Consider the following 12956-nt stretch of genomic DNA (forward strand, 5'->3'; position numbering starts at 1 on the left):
CACAAACTCGCATGGATAAATCCCACCGTGCTCTAGGCTCAAACGCCAATGAAAACATAAACAAGACAAGCTGTTCTTGAACCGGCTGTGTTGGCGCTACGTTTTGTTGATTTTCTTCAGTTTACATTAGCAACCCCAACCAAAATCACTATGGCTTCTGCTAAAATTGATAACGTAACTATCCTCGGCACAGGCGAAGCTAGAAACTTCATTCCATGGGCGTAAGTTAACGTTATTTTTTTTTGTAGGAAATGCGGTCGCAAATCGACACCGTATGTACCACAGCGGAAGCATTCGTAAAGCTGTACTACGATCATGTGGATAAGAAGCGTCAGGTATGACTCTGTTTAAAAACATTACATCGTTTTGCAGTGAGTAAAAATGCGTTTCTTTGCGTACAGCATATGGGCCCACTATACATGGACACGGGGCTGCTCGTGTGGAATGGGAACGGTGCGAAGGGAAAGGAAGAAATACAGAAATACTTCCATGATCTACCACGCTCGGAGCACACAGTCATATCGATCGATGCACAGCCCATCGTAGACGATGCCGTATCCTCCCAGCTAACCTTCGTCATGCAAGTTGCCGGCATGGTAAAGTTCCACGAACACCCAGCGAAACCATTCCAGCAAACGTTCATGATCACGGCCCAGGGAGACAAGTGGAAGATCGTTTCGGACTGTTTCCGCCTACAGGATGGCATTTTGTAGTGTTGTGAGGCTGCGTCATTTATCTTTAATTTACTATTAAATTGCCAATGAATAATAGGCTAACATTGCCAACAGAATAAAGAGTGATTGCTTCATTACTTCCTTCGACAACGGAATTGTAATGCTACCTTACTGTTCAGTTTTTGTCTTCTTTGCTTCTGGTTCATCTTCGCTGTTGAAAATAGGTTTGGGTTGCGTTTTGGCGTATGCGGGCGCAATCCAGTACGGGTTTTCGGCTGCCTCCTTAGCGTACTTCAGGATGGCCTCGCGCGGATCCTGATCATCCTCCACGCGCTTGCTCAAACCCAAATTACGAATGACGTACGACGAAAGCGTTCCACCGGAGCTTGCGACACGTCCACCCTGGCCGCTGGTAATAGGCAGATCGGGTCGTTTGGATTTTACCGGATCCATACGGTCCTTCTCAAGTTTCTTGCGCACCGATCGAGTCTTTTCCTGCCGGAACATTGGCAGAGCGTGCGGCGTAATAATCTGTGTCGTGCCGACAATTTCGGACTCTTTCTTCTTCCGATGTGTCCTTATGACACACAGCTTGGCACCACGCATACTTCGCTTCTCGTCGTATAGCCCGCGTATCGTACCATTTCCGCATCCGACGAATATTTGGTTCAACTTCGGGTGCCACAATGTGCGAATGACGTGGGAATCGGTGATCGGTAATTTCGCGACCGTTTCGAACGTTTTCGTATCGTACACGAAAAGGTTGGCCTGTTTGGCACCTTTCGGTAAAGATTCGCCGGTCAAAATCATTGTATCGTCCGGGCTAAAGCAACAATCGGTCGTATCGTACCGGCTAAACAATCCGTCGAACACGTGCAACGGTTTCTTAAATGCTCGCATGTCCCACAGCTTGAGCGTTTCATCCATCGAACGCGAAGCCAACTGAAAGCCGGAGTATGAAAACAGCACCGACGAGATATCGGACCCCTTGGTATGTGCATCACGTATGCAGTGAGTCGTGTGGACAAACATTTTACGCGTGTCCCAGGTCTGCAGTGATCCATCACTGCATCCGGCCGCAATTAGTGTGCCATCGCGATTATAAGCACAGCTCGTTGGAATCGTTTTTAGACCGCCCTGTGCACGTGTTTTTATGACGGCACGCTGCTCCTTCGTCTTCGCAAACACCCAGGTCCGGAGCGTTGAGTCCATCCCGCTTGTAAGGAACTCTTCGCGTCGAACCGGACTCCAGCATCCACTGGTCAGACCCGCAATGTGACCCTTCGTTTTAGACATGTCCGCAATATATTGATCTCCCTTCACACACTCCATCTTCTCGAATCCATCGCGATCGAGCACCTTCGCCTGGGAACTTCCCGACACGACCAGCATCATGTCGCCCGAAAAGGAGTAGTACAGATTGCGGATGGGGTGATTTTCACATGGTTGCATCGAACGGAAACTTTTCATCGATTTATCCATACCGGAAAAGTCCCAAAAGTTGAGGTTGTAGTCCATCGATCCGGAAGCCAATCGAACACCGGATGGGTCGCTGGCGAGTGCAATAACCGCTTTGCTTCCGTGTCGCATTTCTACCTCATGCGAGTGAGGTAGTTTATTGATGGGCGCATCTTCATCAAACTCTTCGTCATCGTCATCGTACTCGTCTTCGTCATCATCACCGTCCGATTCGTCCCCTTTATCCACTTTCTTGCGTCGAACTTCGTTCACATCTCCAGTTGGTACTGGACCAATCACTCCTTCATCTTCTTCTTCGTCATCATCATAGTCATCGTCTTGATCTTTGCTTTTCTTATCTTTATCCGCTTCAATGATAGCCTTTTGATCCACAACCGCTTTCGGTGCGTTTTGTTTTGCTTTTTGTATCATTTCGTTAATATCGAACTGCTTGGCTTGTTTTCGACCAAAGCCGGATATACCCATCACTTCCTGTAGCTTGCTGTTGTCCAACTCTTCAGCTATACGCTCGACGGGATCATCTTTGGCGTTTTCCTTTCGTCCAAACGATCCAAACCCTGACACGGTTCCATCTAAAACAATAATCGAAGAACAACCTGATTGGAAGGTTTGGAAGGTTGAAGGCACATGCTTTTGTATTTACCAGATGATGATGAAGGATTTTTCACACTTTCTGCTGAGCTAGTGGAGGGGCCAGATGATGTGAGATTTATTTTACCAAATGTGATTTTACCTCGATTCATTTCGATCGATTTTCCGTTTGCGGGTTTCGGTAAAATTGTGTTTATCAACAAAATGCGTGCTGTCAAAAAGAGTGCTGCAGGGTTCGTCAATCATTTGCATGATGGTGTTGTTTATAACACTGCGCTCAATACTATTTTCAAATTTAAACGGATTTTCAGTAGATGATTGCGTACAATTGTATACATCTTCTATTTAGTCTAAAAGTATGACTGATGATGACTGATGTGTCTGATGAGGATGACACTGATGATTTGTAATTTAGTGTATCAAATGGATGCATTGTCCTGAGAGCTCACGCATTGGGTATTTTTTTAGTAAAACGTAAAAAATAATAAAATAGCAGTAGATAGTAGTAGAAGAATCCGATATTATTAAGCTCTGTTTTTCAGAACTCAGATCAGAGATCAGATCCAAAAAACTTTATTTCATAGGACAATTATGGACGCTCTACAGTGGAGGAGAGCCCTTACTATCATCGATAAAGCAGTGCAATCCAATCGTCACGATACTAAAGCAGGAATAAACCCTTTCACAACGACACTACCATTCAATCCAACGTGAAAGCCATTTCAAATTTTACGACCTACGCTGCGGTAACGTGCCCGGTTGTACATTTTACGATGACAAACAGTGTGAGGTATCAGCAAAACATTTGCATTCCGTTCGTGCGTACTTTATGAGCATTTTTTGTGTTCTGCATCTTTTCCAAACACAGTTGCGAGATGGCGTACGGTATGTATCGGAGCAATTAATCTTCACCTTGGAATCGGAAAGGGAAATGGGTATCTAAATTCCAAAGTTTGTTGAAGCATTGCTCCGCGTGTCCGCGTGTATAATGTCCAATCCTGTGTACAACACTCCACTCCAACAAAACGAGGCGGTTTTGTTTGATAAATTTTCCTAACGGTTGTCACGTGCAACCACTCGATATTTTGCTCAGCCGCGAACTGTCCCTATGTCCTTGAGAGGGAATTTTTTGCGCTGGAGGCAGAGGCCATTTTGTCCCACCCTACGGGATCTATTCTCCCAAAAAGTTCATTAGACGTTAGTTAAAAGTAAGGAACAATGATATATCGGGAGGCGGTAAAGAGTCCTACACAAGTCACTTGAGGATGCTGTTGAGAGTTGTCGATTGTGGGCTAAGCTCTTTATCCAATTGTGGGTTGTATCGGTGTCGATGGAGGAGTAGCATAGCAGATTTTCAGCACATCCATCTCCTGCTGAGTTGCGGACGCTTACGGGCGTAAAAATAAAATGAGCATTCGGCCAATTCATACGCAAATCTCTCTTGAGTTTCGCGGTTTTTTGAGTTGAAGTTCGGAGTTTAGTGTTTTTACTTCGCCCAGCATGGTTCCGATTAAGAAGCATGAAAATTATACTTTTGTAAAGTGTTTAATAACATTTGACAAAAAACTTGATAGAATTCAAGCATAGGGATTATGGAACGATGTTATGCATACGTAGTACAGAGACAAACAATTTCCACTAGAAGTTCCTCGAGTTCCTCAGAATGTTTTCAACAAATTATAGTTCAATTGGTTTTGCTTTTACCAGAAAAAACTTACTTACTTACTTATCCGGCGCTACAACTGCATCGTGGTCTTGACCTGCTGCAGGAATCCTTTAAACTCCTCACAGTCTCACACTTGCCATCGTCTACCAATCCCACATCCCAGTCTAATTGATCTACATGAAGGCCATGTCCTAACAATCTAAAGACCAATAAAGCTCAATAAACAACGAAAACTTTTTATAGTTGTAAAATTGAATATCGTTAACCAGCGAAAATAAACAAAGAACATCCACTTATCTGATCAATCAGTATCACTATCATATTGCTACTGAACAGCACCACATCTTCTCAGCTTTTCTTCCTACTGCTCACCCTCTGAAGGTCCTTTATAAATCGCTAATGAAGTCCTAAGGGCTAATCACCCGATAAACCTCAAAAAAGCTGTCACGCAATCGTTGTGACTATTTTTTTTCGCTATAGCTCGCTGTGCTTTTGGAAGTTTATTTGAGTTTTGTGTATTAAAGTTTTGCAATGAATATTCATTTTGCATTTATCATGAAGCGCGTAAAATGCGGGGGGAGCTTAAGTGTGCTGTGTATCGAAGTACATGGAAGTACGCACGAGTTTGATTACGCACCATTGGCTGAAATGTGATATTTTTAGAAGAGCCAACCGATCGTTTCCGGTCGCTTACAGGACCGAATTTGTTTTTGCATTGCACGTACCATTAAAAACCCAGGCCCGCAGGTAAATTAGCGTTCCTATCTTGGTGTGTATGGTTCATATCTGGCTGATCGGGTGATTTCGCGGTTCCTTGGTGACGCGGTCTCGCACCTGGATGGGACTCGCACATAGAGCGGCGCTACAAAGTGAAACGCTAAATCCTTCTGCTGCGAATGAAAACCCACTCCGCTGAATGTCCTGACCGATTGACGTTAGAAGTTAATTTATTCCAATTTTGCGATCACACATTTTCCACATCTTGCTGGCTCATGGTTGAAGCGCGCCCGGGCTCGGGAGGGTTTTTGGGATTTCCATTTTAATAGATTTCCATATTCATCGCCACGCAATTCGATAGCGAAATATTTCATGCTTATCTTTCGTTTCGTTTGGTCTTTGGCCGATTGCGTTTATGCATGGACCGGACCGAATCGTTTGATGGTTTACATTTACATTATTTGCCATTTGTTGGCCCGGGCTTTATTTCGCAAAATGTGTTATCAAACTAAGCCAGTTTCCTTCTTCTGTAAACACGAAAGCACAATCACATCAAAACCAGCTACAATGCCCCACTAGTGCTTACAGGTTGTGGTGTCTTTTCTAATCACAAAACCTATTCTAGGTTGTGTCCGGTAGGAATCTAGTTCTGGGGTCACACGAAGGATGATTTACGCTAAAAGTCAATTAAGCACACTCTGGGCTGTATCTGCAACCGGCCATATATTCACCCGTTTGGCATTGGGGATTTTTACCTTCTAATTAATTTTCCTAACCAAAACCTCCATCATGCCCTTTTCCGTTCTGCTATAGAGATTAGTGTAGGGATTGAATTCAGTCCGATTGCCTGAAGCTTCGTTAGTGGTTCCGTTTATAGACATGGGTTGTGATGGACATTCTGATATAGAGCAGGATAAGATTGGACAGGTTTCTCATCACCATAAGCAATGCTTTTCATCCTCAGAAACGTTGCCAGTGGCCAACAGGTTTGGTTTTTTCCCTGCTACTAAAAGCTTCATTGACTATCCCCTTGTTCCCGCGACAGGCACGAGCTAAGTATATTTCGTGCAAACTATCATAGAATAGATGAAGAAACAAATGGACTTCCTTGACGCGGAATGAGTATAATTTATGGTTACAGCTAATGAAAATTAGCAATTAATTATTTGGTTTCGGCAAACAACGGTAAGTATCCGAACTTCCATTACTGATATAGTATAATCTACTATTATTTATGGCTATGATGGCAAAGTAGTGAAAAACATTTAAATTATTTATAGCAAACACGAGTTAGTATTCATCCAGAAACTATCTGTCGACCAATGTGTCGAGGATTGGTCTTATTATTCTGCTGAAGTCCCAAAAATATTCCTCCATTAAAATAGCACTGGCGTCAATACTCCGCTCAGTGGAATTAGTCGTAATTTTCCACCGTTCTGCATCTATTTATAGTAATTGCTTTATTTGATTGTGCTGCTCGCCGTAAGGTTTACTACGAAGGTGCATCACAACGGTCAGCAGCGCATTCGTGGAAGAATGCATCACGGAATAGAACCTCGAGTGCATGTCAAAAATGGACGTTTCAGGGGTAAATTTGTGGTGTAAAATGCATGCGAAACCACTAGAACCACTATTGATTTAGCTGAACAGTATCTAAATATTACTCAAAGCTTCCTTCTTAAATAGTAAAAGTAGAGTAAGAAAATAGAATGTTTATATCCCATCCGCAAGGAAAGGAAAATATTCGGAGCGGAGGTAAAATTTCTCTTTCATTCATTTCGATCCAATATATTGCTAATAAAATCAGCTGACGATTAACTTCAATCCCTTAGACCTTCTCCAGGCATTCTTCCAGACACTTTCCTGTAGGGCATACGCCAACAGCAGTGTTTTAGACTTGAATGTGCCTTGACCGAGAGGAATCGTGATTGTAGTCGATGGAAAAAGCAAAACAACATTAGCCTCCCAACTTTACCATCCCGTTGCTGGTTCCCTTTCATGGGAGGACTGGATTTGAGTTGAAAACGCATTTTCCCCTGTTTCTCTCTGTATTGACCTTGACATAGTGAAAAGTGATCGTGTAGTTAGAGAAGAGGAACGAACATTAGAAGGAAGAGGTAGTGGGCCGTCCTGCATTACGATCGTTACGCTCCTCAAGTAAAAGTGGTGGTTATTCAAATGGAATCTTAGTTTTATTAATTCAAACCACTATTTACAACAAAGTAATAATTTCAGGTAAAAAGGCTCCCTGAATCCTATCACGTTATGCCTACCGTTGCTGCGTGACACAATGCGGGTCGGACCGTGAAAATTTCCCCACTTTAATTGAGGTTTCCCATTTTCGCCTTTTGCTGGACTCCCCTTTCCACTCGGGCACTCGGGATTGCTCACCTGTTTCTCGTTCAATTGCAACTTCTTTAAACGCATGAGATATGCAAATTATCAAACACAAAACCCCGGTCAAGCTGGGTTAGATTTGTCGCCACACGCAACCAGCTTGATGAGAAGGAAGACGAAAACCATTGGGCACGTGCAAAACAGTACAGTAAATATTGTACGGCACGAGATCTGTCAACGAACCACCGTGGACTGACAAATCGCGAATTCCTTTAGTTTTGAACCTACGGTAGCTTAGTACCTTTTGTTGGCCAAACACTTATCTTAACGAGAAAGCATAAAGGGCGGCAAATTTGGCCTATGCACATCAGTGAGCAACAGTACCGGCCATACGCTAGTATGTTTCGTGCTTTCGGGAAATCTAGGATCGATATAGTATGTGATATTTTATGGCAGAGTAGCGGCGACTTTGACACGTCCGTGACCGTGTGTATGTGTGTGGCCGTTTCCGGTGCCGGAGATTGTCGGTATGAAGCTCGGGCTGTCCTTGAGAGACGATTACGCTTTCGCAAGGTGGAAAGAAAATGCCTGCTTGGAATATAGTTTACACATGACATGCTTATCTGACTTTAAAAGTACCTACTGGGGCTTAGTGACGTATAGAAGTATTTTTTTTTTAATTTCTTTTCCTAAACTACACGATTTTTTAAAACTCCTGAGCCAAAAAATACGTTTTAACCGTTCAGTACATCATCGGGTTTTTGTTCGATTAATTCACCACCGAACGCCTTAATAGACCTGAATCTTTCCACTTACGCCCTCATCGAAGCGAAAGTGAAACCAGTGAGTGAATTTAAATTTTCACCTGCCTCAGTCCCACCGCCAGCCACACCCCGGTCCAACTGTCCCGCTGCGTTCACTATGGCGAATGGGCTCGTTCGCTATTTTCACGCGGAAGTACTTGTTGCCTCGAAACCGGTAGTGGCCGCATTAGCGCCGGCATAAATTCCTCCACAGTTTCCTTCCAGTGCCCACGGCCGCCTCCGCCAGACGGTTGGAGTAGTTCTTTTTTCTACCGCGAGACGAAATACAGCACAGAACAAAGCAACAGAAGGAAAGGAAGAAAAAAAAGGTAAAAGGCCGGGAAAATCAAACACAATTTCCACGGCTGACGTGTGTTGTACAGTAAGGGTATTGATTTTTGAAATTTATCGATTTATGCACTCGGCACCAGTGGTCACCATTCGGGAAAATAGCTGTGTGTGTGTGTGACGTTGTTAAATGCTTTAAGGAATAGGAAATGTCTTTAAGGTATGCATGGTTAATCAATTAAATTTTCACTCTTTTTTCGCATTCTTTGTTGTCCACCTATCTTTACATTAAACAGAAAGGATCATTAATTACATTAACTATTAACTATGCTGACATTTTGACATAAAAAAGTAGAATAATTTCATTAAAATACAGTAGCAAAAAAAATATTCTGATAACTGTTTACAAAACTCACTCATATTTCTGTCCTCTCTACCGCATAGTGCATGGTGTGCATGGAGCAAAAAGGGGGAGGAGCTAAATTGTCTGTTCCAAGAATGAACAATACAAAGAGAAAATGAAAAGGAGAGAGCGAATTTTCCTTGCTCTCACGGCACAATGAACGTGCGATAAGAATGAAAAGGGGGTTTTTCGTATCACTACCAATGATGTCTGATGAAAATTGTGCAGACTACAGTAAATCATATTAACATGTGAAATAGTAGTAAATATATGACGATAAATAACACACAATTAAACAAGAGTCACATTAAATACATAAAATTCACTATAATAAATTTGTACTAAAGTAACACAGACGTTTTACACAAAATTATGTAAGATAACCGAATATGTTGTACCAGTTGTCGTAAAATAGCTACAATTCGTTCAAAACTACTCCAATTTACCCACACACACACGCGTTTTCCCTCGTTATGCTATTTATAAACCACAGCACTCCATTTATCGATCAAGGTCGAAATTAATAGCAGTGCTTTTGGTTTCCAAAACAAAAAAAGCACATAAAGGAAATAAACGAAAACAACTAACCCAAGTTCGATTATTTCGGACCCGGGTGGTTGCAGTTTTCATCTCAACAGCTTTTCCTTGTGTCTGGCTGGTTTCAACTGTTTTTGGCCGCTCTCTAATACGGGAAATCAATATGCAAAAAAAAACAGCGAGGTGGAAAACAACAACTCTCACCCAGGTGAAAGTGAGAAAATCATAAACAACGGCAAGGAATCGAAATCCGTGTACAAACAGAAACCGTACAACCGACTGATGGTTCTCGATCGTTGTGGTGGGAGAAAATGCGTGAATCGTTCGAGCAATTTGCGTTTTTCACGTGCGCAAACACACACACACATGCAACGGGGTTTGGGATTAAATTCGCCGATGATTTGCAAAGCATTTTGTTGTTTTATAAATCAATTGGTTTGTCTTTGGTTTGCTCAATAATATTGAAAAACAAATATTAGAACATTGCTTATAAATATTTAGTAAGACGATACAACATAAATTAATGACCTAATGTACAAAAATACACTACAAGTCTTTAAAAAACTTCTATAATAATGTGGCATAAATGACATTAAATTCATTTTTCATATAAATTACCTTCAATATTCACAAGAATTAATTACTTTTCATCCACCATTTATTTAGAGCATTTTCCCATCCTTTCGCTTGTTCAATGTTGCCGGACACAACCATAACGCTTAATCAAACGGGTGAAAAATTGTAATGCAATCATTCATCGACCGATCGCTCATCGAACCTTACCCCGACACCGACACAGCACCCGAAAAACCGCAACAAATTGCATGCATTGCATTGGCAGAGGATGCTATTGCTCCCGAATCCACACCACGGCTGGACTTTCCCACAGCCACCACAATGCTTCAATTTCATAATGACCACATTGACTATTCAGCTGAATTGTTCTTCTCATGCATAAACCACATCACTGGCGTCGAGGGGTTTGCTCCAACTGGACATTTGTCGGTTTATTTAATACTGTTATTCGTTTTTTTAATGGTTGGCCACCGAATCGAATCATCCACCCGTAAGCAGCTCATTAAAAGCGTTGCTCATTTTCCACGGTTTGGATTGGGTGCTTTTTTTTTGCTGTTGTTTTCGGCCAATTCTGGTGCTGATGTTGGTTTGGTGCAACTTTCTTGGGTTCTGGAGGTAACCTGTACACCGTGATCGGTCATGGCTCGATTAGCCCGCTAGAAGTAATGCTTAGTTTATGATACTATATGCTAATTTTACTCACTCCCACCAGCACCCAATCTGCTTTAGTAGGATACTGCTTCGTTTCGCTATCTCCTTTTTACCTCACGTTGTTTACATTCCATCAGTGAAATACCTAAACCTCCCTGTCAGGCACACAAAAAAAACAAACTCCTCACAGGTGAACCCAAAATTCCTTACGCCATTCCAAAATCCGCTGCTCATAAATGTCAAATTATGGCGGTGCCGAACGGTGTATATGTTCTGCTGCCTCGAAAAGGATGTGGAAAAGCGGGCTCTTGTGAGCCTTTTTCTCCTCCCAAAATCCTCCCCCTCCTGCGGTTCGAAGGGTGAAAAATAGAAAGTGTTTCTAGACAAGAGGTCTCAGCGACAGAAAAAGGGAATCTAAATTTTGTGACAAACAACGCTTCGGAACAATGGTTGGATATGGAAAGAGAGGTATGTAGATGTGTATGTGTGTGTGTGTGTGTGTGTGTGTATATGGCAAAGCTCATTTGCAGCGGGCAAGCAGGGAAATCTTGATTTTCACGACTCGCAAACGGTCGTCAGGTATTTAGGGGCAACTTTTCATTACGCTTTATGGCCAAACGCTACTAGGGGCCGTTAGAATACCGAAACACAGCGCACGGATGACTTTCTTCGTTTCAGTGTAAGCATTTCGTGATGCTTTCGTGTTTGTGATGCTTTCAGGTGGTCGCCCGTTTATTTTTCTTTTACCGCTTGCCCATTTCCTTGGGATTTGAAGATCAAATTAAGTGGTTTTTCTTTGAATTGAGTCACCCACCGTTCGTATTTGTTTTTCAACGCGGCAAGATACGGATCCACCGTTCAGCGCACCCATGGTGCCCAAAAACAAAATACAACAACAAAAAATGAATAAAAAACAAACCAAATCGAGATCATTAAAGCCGGATGACCGGATTTATGCGATACCCGTTTGAGAAAAGGGACGCCCGTCACGTCATGTCGTTTATCCTGCTCGTGTTATAGATGCGAGCGCGATGGAAAGCTGAAATGTCATCCATTATCGGGACAATTGTGACTGGCTTGTGTGGTAACACACCTACAGTTGGTTGCGTAGCACTGGGAAATGGGGAAAAATTGGAAAAGAAAACTTCATCCACCTACATGTGAAGAAATACGTGAACTGTGTTGCTCATTAATATTGTTTAACTAATTTAGTAACAACGCAAGCAAGATTATGAATATATTCATAAAAATCTGAACAAGATGATTTTTCCTTCAAAATAAATAAAAATCCTTAATAACGACCAGGCGCCTCCATTACGTTTTTCGTTTGTAAATACGTAAAAAAACAATCCAACCTAGTGTAGTAGTTGAAATTTACAAAAAAAGTATGCTGACGTTATACGGAGAAGAACATGAGTGATTTGCTTCATACATTTGCTAAATATTCTATCTTCACTCTGGTAAACAATCTACCTACAAAATTCAAAATTTAACGAAACCATCTCAGCTGAGTGGTACCCAAAAATAGCTCCGACAAGCGAATAGTGCAACGTACGTGCTGTTTCACCAGCATTTCATCCGCTTTCTCAACAACAATACTAGCGCTACCATCATACGTCGGCCAAGGCCTCCGGCGAGTCTGATTCGGTTCCGCTTCGCTCGTGTAAGTCGCACACATGTACTTCATACGTTGCGCGATGGCACCCAACGGGTTCAAGAAACATGGTGATGGCAAAACAATGCACATAGATCGTACCGCAAAAAAAACCGAAATGAAAAGAAAACTATTTTTCCTGAGAAAAGTGTTTCTCGGTCGCGAACGAGCCCTCCCCTGTTTGGATTGTGTCGTGGTTGATGGAAAACAGTCTCGCTGGAATAGAATCTCTCTCGTTTCTTCTAAAGGTCTTTTGCGTTGATGGTATCCCAAGAAAATTTAAATTTCGTTATTTTTCGTAAAAAAATTGTATAATTTAAAAAAGGATAAAATTGTCAAACTTGCTAAAGCAAACAGAGATTTTTATAAATAGTTTAAACACATTTTTAAAAAATGCTTAAAACGTTAATCAGTTTGTAACAAATGTACCCTCTGAGCTTAAAAATATCTTTACCAATTGTTAGTTTATTCTTACCTCCTCATTTACATCCTACACTCGCGTCAATGAAGACGACAGTAGCACGGTTGCTTAATTATCCCGAATTGGATGAATCCAAGAGAAACGATCCCCCAGGAAGAT

General features: G+C 42.1%; 2 protein-coding genes across 3 annotated transcripts; one reads left to right on the top strand and one right to left on the bottom strand.

Annotated features, from left to right (window-relative positions):
* Window positions 1-73: 73 nt before the first annotated feature.
* On the top strand, window positions 74-819 carry LOC128304845 (NTF2-related export protein). The gene is made up of 3 exons (XM_053042086.1): window positions 74-174; window positions 249-335; window positions 402-819. Exons 1-3 carry the CDS (start codon window positions 151-153, stop codon window positions 711-713), a joined length of 423 nt encoding a protein of 140 aa, XP_052898046.1. The 5' UTR covers window positions 74-150; the 3' UTR covers window positions 714-819.
* Window positions 722-2896, bottom strand: LOC128304841 (gastrulation defective protein 1 homolog). Of its 2 annotated transcripts, none has more exons than XM_053042082.1 (2): window positions 2824-2896; window positions 722-2725 (listed from the first exon to the last, which is right to left on the bottom strand). In XM_053042082.1, exons 1-2 carry the CDS (start codon window positions 2894-2896, stop codon window positions 843-845), a joined length of 1956 nt encoding a protein of 651 aa, XP_052898042.1. In that variant the 3' UTR covers window positions 722-842. The 2 variants fall into 2 exon arrangements, with proteins under 2 accessions (XP_052898042.1, XP_052898041.1); XM_053042081.1 differs by having other exon boundaries at window positions 2797-2896.
* Between the last annotated feature and the right edge of the window lie 10060 nt (window positions 2897-12956).

This window comes from Anopheles moucheti, chromosome 3 (assembly GCF_943734755.1).
Source record: "Anopheles moucheti chromosome 3, idAnoMoucSN_F20_07, whole genome shotgun sequence".
In the NCBI taxonomy this organism is placed as follows: Eukaryota; Metazoa; Arthropoda; class Insecta; order Diptera; family Culicidae; genus Anopheles; species Anopheles moucheti.

Bases quoted from the DNA above. Each gene is read 5' to 3' on its own strand.
- LOC128304845 (XM_053042086.1), top strand. From the start codon at position 151: ATGGCTTCTGCTAAAATTGATAAC. The intron at 175-248 runs GTAACTATCCTC...TTTTTTTTGTAG, and splicing joins CTTCTGCTAAAATTGATAAC to GAAATGCGGTCGCAAATCGA. The intron at 336-401 runs GTATGACTCTGT...CTTTGCGTACAG, and splicing joins ATGTGGATAAGAAGCGTCAG to CATATGGGCCCACTATACAT.
- LOC128304841 (XM_053042081.1), bottom strand. From the start codon at position 2,896: ATGAATCGAGGTAAAATCACATTTGGTAAAATAAATCTCACATCATCT. The intron at 2,726-2,796 runs GTAAATACAAAA...TTATTGTTTTAG, and splicing joins AAATCCTTCATCATCATCTG to ATGGAACCGTGTCAGGGTTT.